The sequence below is a fragment of the Monodon monoceros genome, unplaced genomic scaffold (genome assembly GCF_005190385.1).
Source record: "Monodon monoceros isolate NGI ecotype Baffin Bay Population unplaced genomic scaffold, NGI_Narwhal_1 Super_Scaffold_21, whole genome shotgun sequence".
Lineage (NCBI taxonomy): Eukaryota > Metazoa > Chordata > Mammalia > Artiodactyla > Monodontidae > Monodon > Monodon monoceros.
In genome coordinates, this window is record NW_021703778.1 from 169650067 (window position 1) to 169668191 (window position 18125).

At 59.1% G+C, this 18125-nt stretch overlaps 2 protein-coding genes across 7 annotated transcripts in view; one reads left to right on the plus strand and one right to left on the minus strand.

The window, feature by feature from the left end:
- SLC25A47 (solute carrier family 25 member 47) lies at positions 1 to 10006 on the plus strand. Of its 3 annotated transcripts, none has more exons than XM_029236473.1 (6): positions 1 to 248; positions 5932 to 5975; positions 6285 to 6356; positions 7065 to 7247; positions 7900 to 8224; positions 8523 to 10006. In XM_029236473.1, the coding sequence occupies exons 1-6, from the start codon at positions 158 to 160 to the stop codon at positions 8801 to 8803; spliced, it is 996 nt and encodes a 331-aa protein (XP_029092306.1). In that variant the 5' UTR covers positions 1 to 157; the 3' UTR covers positions 8804 to 10006. The 3 variants fall into 3 exon arrangements, with proteins under 3 accessions (XP_029092306.1, XP_029092304.1, XP_029092305.1); XM_029236471.1 differs by lacking the exon at positions 1 to 248 and adding an exon at positions 2937 to 3815 and having other exon boundaries at positions 8523 to 10004; XM_029236472.1 differs by lacking the exon at positions 1 to 248 and having other exon boundaries at positions 5938 to 5975; positions 6480 to 7247; positions 8523 to 9403.
- A 109-nt stretch (positions 10007 to 10115) lies between these two features.
- WARS (tryptophanyl-tRNA synthetase) overlaps positions 10116 to 18125 on the minus strand; it is a 36023-nt gene continuing 28013 nt past the window's right edge. The window contains exons 8-11 of one of the 4 annotated variants that reach the window (XM_029236565.1): positions 17568 to 17680; positions 17182 to 17355; positions 14292 to 14432; positions 10116 to 13124 (exon numbers count right to left, since the gene is read on the minus strand). In XM_029236565.1, the coding sequence (XP_029092398.1) occupies positions 12963 to 13124; positions 14292 to 14432; positions 17182 to 17355; positions 17568 to 17680 (590 nt within the window). In that variant the 3' untranslated portion in view covers positions 10116 to 12962. Of the gene's footprint in view, positions 13125 to 14291; positions 14433 to 16336; positions 16818 to 17181; positions 17356 to 17567; positions 17681 to 18125 lie in introns of those variants that run through there. The other 3 variants (XM_029236566.1, XR_003795760.1, XM_029236567.1) reach the window with 3 other exon arrangements.

The following is an 18125-nucleotide window of genomic DNA, read 5'->3' on the forward strand; positions in this document are numbered from 1 at the left end:
CCATACGGTGGGCAGCAACAGAACTGCTCTCTTACAAAGACACTGAGGCCCCAGCGGATCACACAGTGAGAAGCGCAGGGTGAAGGCCACGCCCGGGCAGCCTGGCTCAGCCTCCTGTCCACCCAGGCCCCGCGGCCACCCCACGGGCACTGTGTTCATGCAGGAGAAGGAAGTGAGTCCCCAGGTGCCACGGTGGCAAGGCGTCCCAGATGTATTGATAAGGAAAGGAAGCAAGTCGCAAAACGATGGTAAAAAAGAACTTGTATCTGCCTGCGTCGTGCTGGGAGGCGGGACCCGCGCCTGGGTGGCAGGGCTTTCACTTCTGTGCCGGCTGCATCTCTTTGGCCTGGATTTTTTGTTAGTAACTTGTAGTCATTCCTTTTGCTATGAAGTGTAAGAATGCGTTTTAGGATGTGTCAAGCTCCTCCATGGCACCTCGGCCAGCAAACAGCCCCGCCATGCCCAGGGGGGTCTCGCTCCCCCGAGCCCTTTGCATTGGCGGGGCCACGGTTGTTTGTGCCATGTCTGTCTCCCCCTAGAGGGCGGCTCGGAACTCCTCGCTCGGGCTTTGTAGGGCCGCACGTGGTGGGGCTCTGCCGTTGGTGGAGGAGGCCTACAGCCGACCTTGCTGCTAGTAATAGTAACCCTTGCCACTGGGAGGCGTGGCCCCAGCAGCTGCCCATGGACTCTGTCTCCTGCCATCCATGCAAGACTCAGAGAGGTCACACCACTGTCCGAGTTCACACAGCTGGGAGAGGTGGAGCCAGGAGCCAAGTCTAGGCTGAGGTCTCCCCCAAACCATGTGGGGTTCTCCTGAGCCAAAACCCCTGCCCACCCTGCCACCAGACGGCCTCTTTGCCAACTCCTGTGTCAGGGATGAGCACATGACCCTGCCCTGGGTTCATCCATCTGTCCATCCAACCATCCCTCATCTATCTACCCATCCTCCACCTTTCCATCTCTGTCCGTCCTTCCATCTATCAGTCCTTCTCTTCTTCCGTCTATCCATCCATCCATCTCTCCATCTATCCACCCTTCCATTCACTGACTCATTTTTTTCACGCATTTACTCATCCAGTCTCGCCAGGGTGCTCACCCTGGGCTGGGCGCTGTGGGCTCAGGGACAAATCCAGTACGACCCTGCCTGCAGAAGCTCACAGCTGGCTGGGGAAACGCTTAGACCTGCACAAAGCAGCCTGAACAGTGAGGTGGCATGTTTTCTGTTTCTGCTGTGGAGAAGGCTAAAGTTTGGGCATGTTTGTTCAGGAGACAAAGGGCAGGTGAAACTTGGCTGCAGTGACCAAGAAAACACACCTGTCTCAAATGCCACCTCTTGGGTTGCCCTTTCTAGCACTGTCCCCGCCCCCCACCAACACCCCCTGTCCCCTCCCTACTCTGACTCTCACTGGCACTTACCGCCCTCTGGCAGACTCTTTATTTTGGTTATTTATTGTGTTGGTTTTCTGTCTCCTCCCCTGGAACGTAAGAGCCAGGAAAGGACCTTTGCCTGTGTTCACTGCAGTGGCCCAGTGCCTAGAATGTGGCATGTAGTAGGCGTGCAGCGTTTGTTGCCCAGGTGGGGGGCATGGGTGGGGTGGGCTGTTGTCCAGGGGTGGAGACCATGCAGCTGGGGGCTGTGCACATGGGTAGCGGGAGTGGATCCCAACGTGAACTTCAGAGGGTTGACCTCAGGACTGGGTGCCTCACAGGATGTGGGGTGCAGGGGGAAGGGTGGCCAGGGCAATTCCTGGGCTCTGGCTCAGGTGCCTGGGGCTGGGTGACACTTACTACATTAGACACTGCCGGAAACATGAGACTAGACAGTTCCCTGTTCTTTCAGTTAGACAACATGCCTCAAGCTCCCTCATCATCCAAGGTTCCGGCCTCTCAAGTGTAACATCTGCAGTTGAACCCAGGTCCCAAATGGATTTGCCCTGCTCAGAAGTGTCCTGTCGTCACCTCCCTCCTTCTAGAACCTACGCTCCTACTAATGCAGCCTTAGCGTCTGGCTGGCCACTCCCACAGGGACACACGCGGGGTTTGCCCTGAGTGCTCACAGACGAGAGGCAGGCACTGTCCTCATTTCATGGATGCAGAAACGGAGGTTCAGAGAGGTCAAGGGCTTGCCCAAGGTCTCAGAGCTGGGATTTGAAGGCAGACAGCCTGGCTCCTAACCAGATGCTAGCCTGAACCTCTCTAAAGGCCAGGATGGATATCAGGACTGGCCTTGGAAAGGCTGCCTTTTGCCCTTTGTCCTCTGTCGTGGCAGCGGCCACTGCCAACCTGTGTCCCCCCCCTTGCTCCACAAACAGCTGGGCAGGTGGAGGCAGGGCTCCCCCTCTGTCAGCACCAGTCAGTTCAAGGCCAGCCTGCAGATCCTTCTGTCAGAGGACAGGAAATGGGCGGACACATAGCCCCTGCCCCAGGGCCGCCTGGACAGGGCTGCCCAGACGCTGCCATGTCAACACCTCGCCCCACCGGGTGTGACCCTGGGCAAGTGCACAGCCTCCCTGAGCCTCAGTGACCTCGAAGGGCTGTGTGGGGTCACGTGGGGGCGTGTTGAGCGCACCACTGGGTTGATGGCCATGAGCGCAGGGCTCACGGGCATCAGGGCCTGGCCCTCGGCATCAGAGAGGGGCTGGTTGTGCAAGTATCCAGCGATCAACTCTGGCCCTGCTGCTTGCATGGCCCTGGACGAGTCCCTTTTCTGGGCCTCAGTGGCTCCATCTGTAAAATGGGACCATCAGCCCTGCCTCCCTCCCGGGGCTGCGACGAGGACCCCCTGAGCTGGTGAAGGAGTGCTTGGTTAACTAAAGCGGGGTGCAACGGCCGGGGGGGGGACGTCACTATTCTTTACAGTGGTTTCCAGTGCCCAGCAGACAGAAGTGGCCTCTTATTGGAGCGGCTTCCCCTCCAGGAGTGCCCCGGTTTGGTTAGAGGCCCCAGTCAGCAGCCCCTGGCCCCGTCCTTTTATTCAGTGAGCCCTGCTCAGAGCTGGGTCCGTGTTGGGCGCTGGGGACTCAGAACGGAGGCAGACCTGGCTGGGGCCCTGGGCGCAGGGAGAGAGGTATGGAAGCGGCAGGGGAAGTGTGGGCCCAGGGTGGTGTGAAGGGCGTGGAGTAGAGGGTGGGCTGCCCGTGAACTCTGTTGGGGCTGCTCACAGAAGGGCTCTGGCCAGCCTCCTGGACGCTTAGTCATCGGTGGCCTGTTGCCCCCAACCCCCTCCCTGCTAACTGGAGCTCCTTGGGGACAGGGCCGGGGTCTTATTTGCCTCGGTGCAGCCTCAACTCAGATAGTGTTTGTTGAATGAATCAGCGAGGGAGCTTTGAGGGTTCCCTGGGCAGGAGCAATTCCCGGGGAGTCGAGGAGGCCCCAGGACACGGATAAAGTCTGAGCTTGGGCTGGGAGGGATGGGGGCATCACAGCCGCCCCAGGAGCTGTCTGGAAGTGGCCTGGGGCCAGGCCTGCAGGCGGTGCAGACGGTGATCCTGCTTCCTGAGCTTAAGCCTCCCGTGGTCTCTCACACACTTCCCGACACCTGGGTCCTCAGCACACTGGAACAAGGGTCCTTTGGGGTAGTGGGGAGGGAGTCCAGGTGGGCACTGACCTGCCTGCTGCCCAGCACGGCCTCTGCCTTCGGGGCCACTGGTCAGCAGGCTCCGCCCCCCACCGCAGGTATAAGGTCTGAGAGGAGCCAGCGGGGAGCTGTTGAGGCCACCCTGGTGGTGGCACCGTACCTCTCTCAGGCACGCTGGCCGCAGGGCCTTCCCCACCAGCCACGCTGTCCATGGAGTTTGCTGCTGGAGCCATCGGAGGTAACAGTGGGGACAGAGGGGTCTCGGGGGGGAACGCTGCTCCTGGGGCCAGCAGGAGGGGCTGGAGGGGGTGCTCTGCCCGGGCAGCAGCGGGGTTTGAAGCCCCCCGGAAGTGGCCGGCACCTGGTGTGGGCCACAGGTGCTGGGAGGACAGAGCAGTCTTCCCGGAGCCTTGGGGCAGGCGACACAGGGCCCAGGAGGAGCTTTTGGGGGGCTGGCGGGGGGGGGGCTGCCCTGGCCCGGGGGGGGCTCAGCCTGGGAGGCTGAGGGGCTGCTGGGTGGGAGCAGAGGGTGGTCTCTGTGTGGCCAGAGGGAGCCTGGGAGCTGTAAGCATGGAGTGGGATGGTGGAGTCATGGGAGGGGAGGGGAGGCTCCAGGAGAGGGTGGACAGTCAGGACAGATGGAGCCTGGGTCCTGCCACACTGACTGCAAGGGTGGGCGCGGAAAGGGAGGGTCCCAGCCGAGCCCGGCACCCCCGTCCGCTGGCTGTGTGCACACACAGGGCCAATCCTGGCCTTGCTGACCCCCGGACCGTTTTCACTTTTGGGGAAAGGGCTATTGTGAACGCCCAATCCAGAGATAGCCGGCCCACGGGGAACAGGCTCCTACCAGCATCGATCACACACACAGAGGCTATTTTGGGCGAGGCACCCTTGGCCTTGCTCCTCTTGTGAAACAGCAGCGGCTGCCCGTCAATACTTCTGGGAATGGTGTGGGGTGTTTTCAGAAGAGGAGAGCGGTGCCGAGCCAGGAAAGACCAGGGCCCTGGCCTCATCAGTGGGTTTCCTGAGGTCCCGCTGTGGGCCGGGCCTGAGGCCAGCTGCTTCCCTGGACATTAGCCCCCTAAGGAGGAGGCTCAGAGAAGGGGCTTGACTTGCCCAAGATCACATGGCAGGAAGGGCTCCCGAGTCCTGCATCTTTTCTCCAGAGCCCAGGGAAGCCCTAGGTGGCAAGGGCTCCTGCTGTGTGCCTGGCTCCGGGTCACGGGGATCAGACCTGGGCCTTTTCCTTGAGGAACTCTAGTTCTGGAGTCAGAGACGGCAGGCGGTGGGAGAGCAGCAAAGCCATATGACAGGGGCTGTGACTAACGTGTTTTCTGGCACAGAGGCAGCCCGGAGTATAGGGGTCAGGGAGGGCTCCTGAGAGGAGGTGATGCTATGGCAGGGCTTTGATGGATGAGTAGGAGTTTGGTGAGGTATATGTAAGGGTCAAGGAGGGGTAATTCTACCCAAGTCAGTCAGTCAGTCTTTTGCTTCACTCTCTTTGTTCCTTCACTCATCCATTCATTCATTCAGTTTATTCTTTCATTCATGCGTATTTAGCGAGTCCTGGGATACACAATAAATAGGGCACATCCCCCACATGCCTTACTGTCCTCAGATGGCCCTCACCCCGCCCCCCCCCAACCAGGGATGAAATCCCAGGGACCTGCCCAGTAGCTCTCTGTCTTTCTCATGGCAGTGCTGGGGGCTTGGACGTTGAGACCCTGGTGTCAAGACAGGAGAAAGAGATAGGTGGGTGGCACCTGGCCCTCTTTGCAGGAGGCAGAGGGCCCTGGTCCAGGAAGCCTTGAGTCCTACTCTGTCCCATGCAAACTTGTGCTTCCAGGCAGTTCCTCACAGAGGCCTGGGGTGACCTGGACTTTCCCAGCCCCCAGCCTCTGCTTGGGCTGTGTCCCCCGGCCATCACCCCCAGAGCTGTGAGGTGCAGCTGCCTCCTGGCTTGCAGACAAACCCTTCACAGACTGAGGCTTGAGGGCGAGCTCGGCCTGGCTTGGAGACAGGGCCCAGCAAATTTTGGACCAAGTCTCCCAAAACACACCGCCAGAAGGGAGGCCAAGGAGTGTCCCTGGCTTTCAGAATGAGGCTCCAGTGGGCCAAGACTCGGGAAGGAGAAACCACTAGCAGCCTGGCAGACATCAGTTTACCTCTCTGAGCCTCAGTTTCCTCATCTGTAAAATGGGGGTCACGCTCCCTCACTGATGAGACACGGTGTGGAAGAGAAGAGCCAGGTGTGGCCTTACTCAGCAGGAGCACCGTCAGGGTTCACCCGCCCCCTCTCCCTGGGACGGCTCAGGCTCCCGCTCCTCTCACCGGTTCCTCTGGTTTCCTTCCAGGCGTCTGCGGTGTTGCTGTGGGCTACCCCCTGGACACGGTGAAGGTGCGGTCATCACCAGGCCCCTGCTACCCACCCCAAGGCCCCTGCCTGTGCTTAAGCCCCCCATTCACGGCCAGAAGACCTTTCTAGCCTGCTATTCAGAGCCAGTCGCCCCATGCTCCTCGGGACTGTAGTGCCCCTTTCTCCCGCTGTGCCTCAAATTTCTCATCTTAACTGGGGCTCACTGTCCCTGCTCTGCCCACAGTCAGCAAGGCTGCGACAATCAGGTGTTGGCTCTTCCCCTCCCCCAGGGCCTGCCAACCTTGCCCCTGGCCTGGAGCCACCCCTTCCTGAAGCCCACTTCTCCCACAGGTCAGGATCCAGACAGAGCCCAAGTACACGGGCATCTGGCACTGCGTCCGGGACACGTATCGCCGAGAGCGGGTAGGCCTGGGGAGAGGGTCACGGCAGCAGGATGGGGCCTCGGACCCCAGGGCTGCCACTCACCAACCAGCCTGGCAATACTGAGCTCCTCTCTGAGCCTCAGTTCTCTCACCTTCCAAATAGGAAAAGTTGTACCAACCTCCTGGATTCCTCCGAGAACAAGAGCCAGGGTGTCTGGCACACAGGAGGTGCTCAGAATGAGGTCCTGCCTCCAGAAGAGGGTCTAGAGGGGACATCTGGGGACTTGGAAGGTCTGGGGAGGAACCTGTTTGCATTTCTGTCCCCTCCAGCCTGGGCACCCCTTGAAAGAATGCTGGGTGGAGTCATCAGGGGTCCCAGGGTCCAGCTCGGAGCCCTGTCCAGAGGAGGGTCTCAGGGACACTTACCAAAGTGAACTTGGGAATCAGTGCCGACCAGGGGTGAGCAAAAGAGAAACAGCAACGACCAAGCTGCTAGTTCAATGTCATCGTCACCAAACAGCTGCCCTAGGTCAGGCCTGGCCCCCGCCCTTCAATCCCTCAGCACAACCTCACGAGTCGGGGGTTACAATCCCCATTTTACAGCCAAGGAAACTGAGGCCTGAGGCAGTCTACGTGACTTGCCTGAGGGAGGACGGGGCAGGGGCTCAAGACCCCCTCGGGCAGCCACTCCTCCCAGCTGGGCCTCTGGCCTGACTCGAGCCCTTGGGCCCCCTCCACCTGCCGCCAGGTGTGGGGCTTCTACAGGGGCCTCTCGCTGCCCGTGTGCACCGTGTCCCTAGTGTCGTCCGTGTCTTTCGGCACCTATCGCCACTGCCTTGCACACGTCTGCCGGTTCCGGTATGGCAGCGCCGACACCAAGCCCGCCAAGATGGACATCACGCTCTCCGGATTTGCCTCCGGCCTCGTCCGCGTGAGTGGGGCGGGGTGACGGGGTCCCGGGACCGCAGGGGTGGGGAGAGGCTGGATGGATCCTGGGGGACTGTGGCTGAGGACACAGCTGACTCGGTAACTGAGGGCAGGCTAGGGAGCCTCTCTGAGCTTCTGTCTCTTCATCTGTAAGAGGCATGGTGAGGTCACGCATGTGAAGCCCCCAGCACGGGGTCTGACAGGTATGAGTGAGCACGACATGTAGCCAATGTTATTAGTAAAATTATCCTCTATGTTATCTATTAACTTTATCAATGCTTACATTAAGTGTTACATTATTCTTACACTAAATACTTACATTAATTAAATAATACATTAATATGTCATTAATAGATTAATGATGAGATTAAGCGCTTTCGTGAACTGGAGTCACATTTACCCGACACCTACTGTGTGTCAGGCCGCTCTGCCAGCAGAGAACGTGTAGCTAAAGGAAGCACTGGCTCCGGCTGGGTGGGCGCAGCTGGCTTTGAACCCCGCTCCACCATGGCCCGTGGGCCAGCCCGGAGCTCCCTGGGGCCCAGGCTCCCTGGCGGTCACCACGGGCCACAGGGGCGGAGGGAGGCCAGGGGCAGGGAGTGTGGGCAGCGGGCAGCGCTGCACCCTCATCCCTGCCGGCCCTGCCCCTGCTCCAGGTGTTCCTGACCTCGCCCACCGAGGTGGCCAAGGTCCGCCTGCAGACGCAGGCGCAGACGCAGGCGCAGCAGCGGCGCCCCTCGGCCTTGGGGCCCTCGGCTGCGCCCCCCACGTGCCCTGCGCCCGCTGTGGGTCGGGCGCCAGGGCCCAAGTACCGCGGGCCGCTGCACTGCCTGGCCTCGGTGGCCCGGGAGGAGGGGCTGCGCGGCCTCTACAAGGGCAGCTCGGCCCTGCTTTTCCGGGACGGTCACTCCTTTGCCACCTACTTCCTCTCGTACGCCGTCCTCTGTGAGCAGCTGACTCCTGCTGGCCGCAGCCGGCCAGGTGAGCGGGGGCCGGGGCCTGGGGCAGTGCTGGTGGTGAGGCTCAGCCTGGCGGGAGTTGACGTGGGGGGAGGAGACGGGCTGAGGTCACACTGGCACCCAGTGCCTCCCAGGTGGGAAGCTCACTGCCCTCAACATGAGTCAGGACAGGCCTGCTCTGGGTGGCCCTGGACAGGTCATGTCGGTGGCGAGAGCCCAGGGCTCCCTCATGGCCAGGCCTCGCCCTGGGTGCCCACCAGCTCTCCTCGGGGGCCCCAGTGCGGCTTCCAACCAACGTGCTCATGGGGCCCTCCCCGCAGACGTCTTGGGCGTGCTGGTGGCCGGTGGCTGTGCAGGGGTGCTGGCCTGGGCCGTGGCCACCCCCATGGACGTGATCAAGTCGCGCCTGCAGGCAGATGGGCAGGGCCAGCGCCGCTACCGGGGCCTCCTGCACTGCGTGGTGACCAGCGTTCGGGAGGAGGGGCCGAGGGTGCTCTTCAAGGGCCTGTCGCTCAACTGCTGTCGCGCCTTCCCCGTCAACATGGTGGTCTTTGTCACCTACGAGGCCGTGCTGAGGCTCATGCAGGGCCTGCTCCCATAGCTGGCGCCCATCCCCTGGGGCCAACCCGCCAGCAGCTTCCAGAGGCCGCAGGGGCTGGAGGGGGCGGAGGGGAGTGTCGGGGTCTGGGCCCCATGGGGCCATCCCCCGACTGAGCACGAGGAGGTCAAGGGCCAGGGCTGGCCTGAGGGTCACAGGAGCCAGGGAGAAGTGGGCCTCTGGGATGAGGGTGCAGCCGCCTGGCACCCGGCGTGCTCGGTCCCCACACCAGGATGCTCAGGGAGGTGTCGCCTGAGCCCGGTCTCCCCCCCTCACTCTGCCTGCGGACCCGAGACTCAGCGGCGAGCTGTTGCCAATAAAATGTTTCTCGGGCAGTTCGGTGGTGTTGCTCTGTGGTCTGTGGGGCTGGTGACTGGGTCCCCATCTCCAGCTTGTCCTCAGAGGCCAAGCCCTCCAAACCTGTGTGAACAGGGCTCCCACTGCACCGACGGCACGCTGAGGCCCCGCCAGCTCTCCGGCTGGCCCCGCTCCCTCGGCCTTTGGGGCCGGGGGCCACGCCTGTGCACTGAACCTGCCCCAGGGGGCCGTTCAGCGTTCAGCATGATGCCTGCTCTCCTCACCACCCCCATCCCAAACCCACCCCCTTTCTGAGTGAAACTGATCTCCAGCCAGTTCCAGACACCAGGATGTGAGCTGCCTTTCCATGGGGCCTGGAGGAGGGAGGCTCCGTGTGTCCTCAACACCGCTGGGTCCGTACACAGGTTATCACAATGGCTCAGAGAGGACCGGCCTACCCAAGGCCACCCAGCAGGGAGAATGGGGGTCTCACACCTGCACTTCTGAGGCCCCAGTCCTCTCTCTGGCATCACGTGGCTTCCGGTGACGGTCCAACACGAACCTTCCGGGTGCCCACCACAGCAGCCCTCTGGTAAAGCCAGACAGCACCTGCCTCACTCAGACACTAGCCTTGCCCGTGACTTTGGACTGAAGTCCAGTGTTCACTGGTCCACCTCCAGTGTTCTGGCTGAACACAACTCTTTCCTGTTCCCAGAACACATGGGTGGACCCTCTCCTCCGGCCTCTGCTGTCGTACGGACCCAAGCATTTGCTTACACCCTGCGCTCCCTGCCAGGGACGCCCTTCCCTCCGCTCTGCCTGGCTAACTCCACGCATCACTAATCCCAGACGTCACTTCCCCCAGGAAGCTCAGCTGCTTTGAGGTGTCTCCTGCTCTGCTCCGTGGGGCCTGGTTTGTGGTCTGGTCACTTACCCACCTCCTGCCCCCCCCCGCCCCTGCCGCCCCGAGATGATAAGCCGTGCACGGGCTGCACATGCTTGATGTCAGGGCCTGGCACGCAGCAGGTGCTCAGGGAGTGTGGAATGCATGAATGCATGAGTGAGTGAACGAAGGCCCGCAGTGGATTCCTGGAAGTTCATCGGGCTTGCAGTTAAAGATGCTGGGATGCTTTGGCCAGGTGCTGGGAGAAGGGCGTCTCCTAACAAAAGGTTTCAATATTCGTCAAACCCTGTGTCCACTCTTGGCAAGATGACGACTAGTGTGTCCTCCTGCTTTGGCCCTGGAAGGAGAGTTACTCCTTCCTCATGGGGAGGGTGGGGACTGTCGGTCACGGAGCACCAGCTCTGCTGTGCTGGGGAAGTGGCTCTGCAGTAAGGCCCGGGCCTCGCTCCGGCTGTAGCCTCTGGGAAGCAGGGCCCTTCGGAGGGCGGATGTGAAGGGACAGGGAAGAGAAGGGCTGGGCCCAGTGTCAGCGGGCCAGAGCTGGGCTCCCCTACTGAATGGGGCCACCCTAACCAAGTCCGGGCTGCACCTGAAGTTTCAAACGGGAGATGAAGGGTGGTCACCCAGGGGCTCCCAGAGCCTGTGCTGACTGGGGGTCATGGGGCCTCCGGGCCGCAACTGCCACAGCCTGCGCAGGGCCTGGCCCAACTCTCCACTGCCGTCAGCGGGCTCCTCAGTGCCCCTCAGATGCAGCTCCACTGGGCTCCCCCAGACTGGGGACAGAGGCGGAGCAAGGTCTGAGGGGTGGACATTAACAGTCACGGGGGCTGGGGACCGACCTCCCACCTCAGCCCCCAAACACCGCCGGGCCGCACACCTGCCCATCCTCATCCAGGGCATCTCTCGGGGAACTTTAAGAATCTGCTGGTTTGCAGCAAAATGTGGCGGGTGGGAGGGTCTGTGGCCGTTACCAGCAGTGACCTTGGGCAAGTCACCTGACCTCTGGCCCAGGGCCCGGCTGACCCAAACATGAGGTGTCAGTGCTCTTGCTTTACGGGGAACGGGGGGTCCCGCCCAAAGTCACTGGCCTGTGTGGGGCCTCAGTCCCGCCCTTCTGTGGCCCCAGGATGACACCCACTCCTTCTGGAGGCTCTGGCTGGGTGAAGGGGCGGCTCTGCCACCCCGGGGACGTTGCCGTGGTCCCTCCTGTGACGTGGACACAATGGAGCAGAGAGAGGTTGTCTCAGCTGCCCAGGCCACACAGCCTCACCATCCTCTGGGCTCACCTCCACGGGCCACATCCGGTCCAGTGGGAGCTGAGGCCAGGAGAGGAGACGGGATGAGCTCGTGCCGCACACGGCACCCGGCCACCCAGGTGGAAACCTCAGGGCCCTCACATGTAAAACAGCCTGTGTGAGGAGACAGCACACGAGACAGGATGGGCACGTTTGGTCACAACTCACTGTGTGGCCTCAGACAAGTCACATTCCTCTCCTGAGCCTCAGTTTGCCCACGTGCAGTACAGGGGGGGCGGGCAGAGTGAGCCCAGGGCTCCATTCCGGCTGGGCCCCTGGCCTGGGCCCTGTCGCTACATGGCGCCGCTCTGATGCCCCCGTGCTGTCCGTGAAACAAGGACATCTGCTTGCATTCTCCAGCAGCTGCTGGGAACCTCCAGGGAGGGTGGAAAGCAGCACGGGGAGACCGCTGAGCGCCAGGAAGGCGCCGCTTCCAGCTGCTTCCCGAAGCCTGCACCTCCACACCGTGGGGCTCCCGGGACCGCGCTTCCATCCCACACGCATCCCGGTATGACCCGTGCAGGAGCAAGGTCATCCACAGAGGATCAGGCGCGGCACGGCCCTGGGCTGGAGCGAGGCCTCTGCTCACCCCTCAAACCCCAGACGGAGCACAGTGACACAGGCGGGACCAAAGGAAGTTTATCTGTCACGAGTGAGACCAGAGCGGGGCACCCAGGAGTGGACCCAGCACCTCCAGCCAGGGCAGGCTCTTGGACCCAGGGCTTCCCCAAGACAGGCCATTGCTTTTCCGAAACTACACAGGGCGCTTGGTTAAACGGGCCTCCCATGGACACACAGCCGCGGGCCTCGAGGACTGCTGCACGCTGCCTAGCTGTGCCCACCCGTCTGGGGCACAGGCAGGGCACTGCTCTGTGCAGACAGACTTCCATGCCAGTCAAGTGTCAAAACAAAAGCACCTGCAAAGGCAACAGACTCCCCTCAGCGTCTGGCACCATCAGAGTAAAGCAGCCATCAGTTCTCAGGATGGAGTGTCTAGGATTACTTGGTGCAAACAAAATATTAGTACGTTCAGGGAAAACAGCATGATTTCTGGAGTACAGTACATGCACGGTCTGGAGTCTAGCACGCAAACTGGGAAGTTTCACCCACAAAAGACTCAATTTAGTAAAAACTGGCCCACTCTGGCCAATATTCAGAAACGTTCAAGGCCGCTTCCAAGCTGAGAGGTCTCTTGGTTAAATGTTTAGCAAAGCTCTTGGCCAGCACTTCCTTTTCGTTTTATGATAATAACATCTTGATTCCAGGTTTGCATACACAGACTACATATTCTTTGATAGAGCACGTTTAAGAGTATGTTTGGATGTAGGATGCTTTCAAACAGGAGCTGTCCTGTGGACCAGAACAGGCTGGCCAGTGGACATCCAGCCCAAGGCTGCACGTCCTTTGGGCTGCTTTGTGGGAGTGGCTCCAGCTAGAGTTGTCTGTGTGACCACTCAGTGTTACCCGGCACCCAATCACCCCACAGGGTTATGCTCACAGGAGACAGGGAATGACATTCAGCAGAAGAAACAGCATTGATACACACAGAGGGCTTATAGACGCCAGGCCAGTAATTACCGTGTGACACAGCCTAAGGGAAGTGGTGATTCGACTGGGCTGGGATTCTTGGTAAATTACATCTCAGTAAATATACAGAAAGTGAGCGTTACTCAAAGTCGTAGGACAGCTTCCGGGGAGTCATGAACTCTTTCACTATCTCGTCTGTGACCTCCTTGCGCCGGGCCTGGTGCTCAGCGATCAAGGGCTGCAGAACTTCTATGAGCTCCTTCTTGAGCTCGCCGGTGAGCATGGCCCCGCTGGTATAATCCTGCCCGGGAGGAGACAGGCCACGTGAGAAACGGCTGCGCATGCCCTGGGTACCTCCCTTGCCCGGGCGCCACCCATGCAGAGCCTGGCACACGGGCAGCATAGAAAAATGAGAACCTTAAACCACGCCTTTCTTAAAATGACTCTGGGCCCTGGTGAGCAGCCGCGACTCAGGCTGGCACAGCGAGGGGAACAACGGGGTCCGCCCCCCCACCTCGCCCACCCTCCTGTGGGGTCGGGGGACTCCAAGCCCTGAGCCCGTGGCTGCCCCCTTCAGCCTTACTGCCTTCTCTAAAATCTCTGCCGAATCTTTTTTCATTTTCTGATTGTGATGGTAACATGTACTTACTGAACAAACTTAATAAGGTACCGAAACCACAAAGCAGCAGCAAAGTAAAGAAAAAAAACCTCTGCGAAGCCAGTGCGCAGAGGCTAAGGGCCACTGCTACTATCCCGGCATGTCGCCTTTTAGATTTTTTCTGGTGCGTTGTATTTAAACATAGTGGATCTCACTGCACGTCCAATTTGGTGTCCTTTTATCACTATCACTGGCGTATTCTCCCGTGTGATCATAAACCTCACACCTGTGTAATAATCCCTCCTGACAATTCTCAGTTAAGGTTTCCTCTGTTGTACAGAGTCTCTTCTGAACTTTTTGCTACTATCATTTTTACCGTCTTTGCATAGAGAGCTCTTTCTTATTCAGGATTAGTTTCTTGGAAAAGATGCCAAGAATTGGAAAACCTGAAGCAGGAGCTATGAACATTCTTCGGGCTCTTTGGCTCGCTGAGAGGCACGCAGGGAACGCTCGACTCACCCGGGTGAGCCCCAAAGCGTCTGGATTACAATCAGGACAAATATGGCACAAACCCGCTAAATCGGTAGTGGAATTGTTTCAACATTGAAGGCATCTTGATTTCACTTCTATTTCTCGATGACTAGTGGGATTAAACCTCTCTGTGTGGCTACTCACTAGCGGTTTGTATTTTCTCTTTTGGGAACTATCTGTTCATGGGGTTTCTGGGCACGTGGTCAGAACACGACCGACCTACTCAACTCTAATCTGGTCTCAGCTGAGCGCCTGCCCCAGGCACCAGGGACACCGGCTGCCCCCAGCGTGGCTGCCAGGCCTTCCAGGTCCCATGTGGGCACTGGGCCACCGCCTCACCTTCCTGATCTGCTCCAGCCTGTCGTCATCCTCCAGGAAGAAGGTCAGGTACATGAAGGACACGTCCACGTCGCAGTTGCCCCCAAACTGCCGGTGCTCCTCCGTGGTGTCTCTGCCTCCGGAGAACGCGTGCTTGTTGACCTGCGCCAGCGAGAGGACACACATGCTCGTCGGGCCGCCGCCCTGTGCGTGCAAGCCGGCCCGAGCAGTGGGGGGAGTCCTCTGACTGCTCCTTCCCACCGAGCCCGGGACGGGCCACCGCGGGGCTCACTGCAGAGAAGGGGGGACCGGAGGGGGGATGAGCTCTGAACCCCCCACTCCCCAGAGACACAGAATAGAATCGGGAAAGCCAAAGCACCACCTGTGCTGAAATTTGCGGAAAATGTCCTAAAGTGTCCTCGGATTCAGTAAGAGGACAGATATGAGCCATCTTCAGAGCAAAAGGGACGACCAGGGAAGGGCGGCTGCTGCCTGGGAGGGTGTGCTCTTGGTGGAGGACAGGAGAGCAGAGCACCCCCCCCACCAGCCCCCCACTGTGGACGGGAGGACGTGAGGCACAGGACCGGGCTCCCGGGAGGGCAGACCCCGTGAGGAGCGCCGAGGTGGACAGGGCCCCCAGGCGGTGCCCACCTAAAGACAGGCACTTCGAGAAGCTGAAGAAGGAAAGACTCAGAAACTAACAAAATGGTTTGTAGGATTGAAGATAATCTTAGAGAAATCAGGGTCAAGAGGTAAGTGAAGAAAAGCCAAAAAGGGGAGACAAAGTTCCTTCAGTGTTCTTTCAACGACTGTTTGAGAAACCTATCACGTACAAACGTCACCCTCATTTTCTTCCGGAAAAGGGTGCGTCAGCAGTCTCAGTGGACGTTTGGTAAGCCTCCCAGCAGGACTCCAGAGCAGATTCCTAACCGGATCATCCAGAATCCCAGACTAACGTCAGGGAGCAGAGGCTGGCGAGTGAGGCCAGAGAAAGCTGGACTTTCTGGTGGGAGTGCCAGCGGCTCTGAGGGACAGCGGAAGCTCCGACCTGTCCCCGGGCGTGACGTCCCAGGGAGGCGGGAGGCACGTTTTGGCCCGCATGACAAAGGAGCGGTCCAACGATCCACATTTGAACTGAAATCTTAAATTTGGGTGGCATTCTACAGTTTGCAACCACTTTATATGTGATCTCATGGAAGCCTTGCCCCGAGTCTGCAGTTTTGTACAGCTGCTCCCACTTGACAGTGACACCTGGACAGCCATGGTCACCCACCAATGGCAGGTAAGTGGCGGGGCCCAGACAACCCAGGGCTCCTGCCTCCAGGCCACCCGAGGGCCCAAGCCGTGTGGGACCCGGGTTATGGCCCTGCCCCACTGCTTCCCAGCTGTGTGAAAGTAGGGAAGCTGCCGGACCCCTCTGAGCCCTACGTCCTTGCTTCTGAAATGGACACAGCCCCCGGGGTGGCTGTCAGGACTCAGTGAGCTCGCACAGGTGAGCACATGGCAGGTGATCACGCAGCCAAGCTGCCGTGTCCCCAGCACTCCACTGTTGTTATTCGTGGGAGGGGCCTGGAGCAGATGCCCCCTCTCCTGGCTGGCGTGGAGATTCTGCTTCTGGAGTTGAAGGTGGGCTTGGGGATTGGGAACAAGGGCCTGGCCTGACCCTGTCCTGCCCCACAGGGTGCTCGTGACCCTGGCAGCCTGGGTGGCTCCCGACCCTCCACTCACTGCTCACCCAGCCCTCGGGGCTTTGCTGGTCCTGAGTGAATGAAAAATGTCCCAGAGCCAAAATGACTTCTTTAAAACAACTTCCAAAATACAAAACAAAATGACTTCTCTGCTAGAGGGAAGAGGAGCTTCCCTTCTCCTCTAACGCACTCCGTGCTCTGGAATTTCCGGCCAGAAGTGAAAGAGAAAGGAAAGCCCTGCCGAGGCTGGGAAAGTTGGCGACTACCACTTCCTGGAAGACAGTTCTGATACTAAGGGTTCCCCATTGTCAACCAGAATCTGGGACTTTCCAGAAGGGGTAGGGCCCGGTGGTCACTCAGATGGGTGCGCTACATGCCTCAAATCCAGTTTCTGTCACTCCTGTTGTGATCGTCCAGCCCGCAAACGTGCACTTGGTTCCAAATGAAATGTCAACAGCTTTGTGGAACAGAGAGGGTCAGTGAACACATACTGGCAGTTCAGAACTGAGCAACAGAAGTGCAGCCCTGAAAAGTAAGGAAGTTCCAACTAATTCTGATTTCCAGTTTCTCTGGTGACCCGGAAAATATTTACTGAGCTCCTGCCGCATGCAGGGCCGGGCATAGCACTCCCAGGCGGGACCCGACTGTGGAAGGAGGCTTATCAGTCCTGAGTCTCAGTGAAAACGCTCTGGAGAAAACCAGCCCCTACCAGCTTGGTAACAGCAGCTCGTGGGCCGTGGGCCGGGAGGGCATCTCCTGGTTTCCGGTGGAAACCTGGTCAAACTGGTCATCTTCTCCGGGCCTCATCCTTCCTGTCTTTAAAGGGAACACACCACTATCTCCCAGTGAGAATTAAAACCTAGAAACATAAAGAAAGCACCTGGTCCAGCTCCTGGAATACGGCTGATGCCCAGAAATACACTACATTTTTTCTATTGTTTAACTGTAACTAAAGAAAATTGCCGTGATTTTGCTTCCCGAACAGTGTTGGTGAGGAAATCAGAGAAGAAAAAAAAAGAAAAAAATTCCAAAGCCTTGCCCACATGAAAAGACACAAATAAGAAAATCCCCCTGTTATCTGGGAACGGGGACAGGCTGCCTGGACCCTGGAATTCAGGGCCCCTGTGGCAGCGCAGGCCAAAGGACAGAGCAGCACCACGCGTGTGTGTCTCCCCGTGGTGTGGCCCTGCGCAGAGGCCGCCCGTGCCCCAGGTGCCGCTCACCTTGGTCTTGATCTGCTTGGCCGTGTCTGTGAGGAAGATGGAGGAGTTGGGGTCGCTGGCGCTCATCTTGGTCTGGGCCCCCTGCAGGGCGGGGAAGAAGGTCGAGTGCAGCAGGGCTGGCTTAGGGTAGCCGATCCTGGGGGCCACGTCTCTGGTCATCCTGAAGTATGGGTCCTGTGGGGAGGGAGGGGACAGTGGGAGAAGTGGGCCAGCTGCTAGCCCGTGGGTAACCCCTGAGCGGGCCTCACAGCAACCCCCAAGCTTCCGGTGAGTTCAAAGAATCAGCTCCGCCCCGCAACACCTTTTAGACCCTCCTTTCCCACCAAAGAGGGCAAAGAACCTCCTGCAACACCCAGGATGACACAACCCGGGCACTGCCTCCTGACCTGGTCGATGGCACATGGGATGAGGCACTGGACATCTGTCCGGTCTCGGAAGATCTGGGGGAATGAGTTGCTGAAGGAGGGAGCGGCCTGGGTGGCAGGAAAACTGATCTTCCCTGGAAAGGACAAAACATCTTTATACACGAGACCGCTTCCTGCTGGAACTGTAAAAGGGGTGAACAAAAATCGGCTTTCTACCCACTGGAAAAGTAACAGTCATTAAAGAAAACCTGAAAACTACAGAAGAGTAGAAGGAAGAAAAAAACCCCTATAGTCCCAGTTTGTGTCTCTTTGCACCCATTTTCTCTCCCTTTCACACTCTGCATTTCAGTTGGGATTCTCCTCCGGTCTGTTCTTTACAGGTTCCACTTTGTACCCACACTCTATCCCATACACGTACCCTGGAGAGTCAGCGGTTCTCTACCCACTGGGCGTCTGGGTTGTTCCTCAGCTTTAATTATGATACATTATGACATCCTGGTGCATAAAACATTCTCAATATTTTGGATGCTGCTGTTGTTAACACTGCTACTGCTATTTGCTTAGACCTGCAGAAGCGGA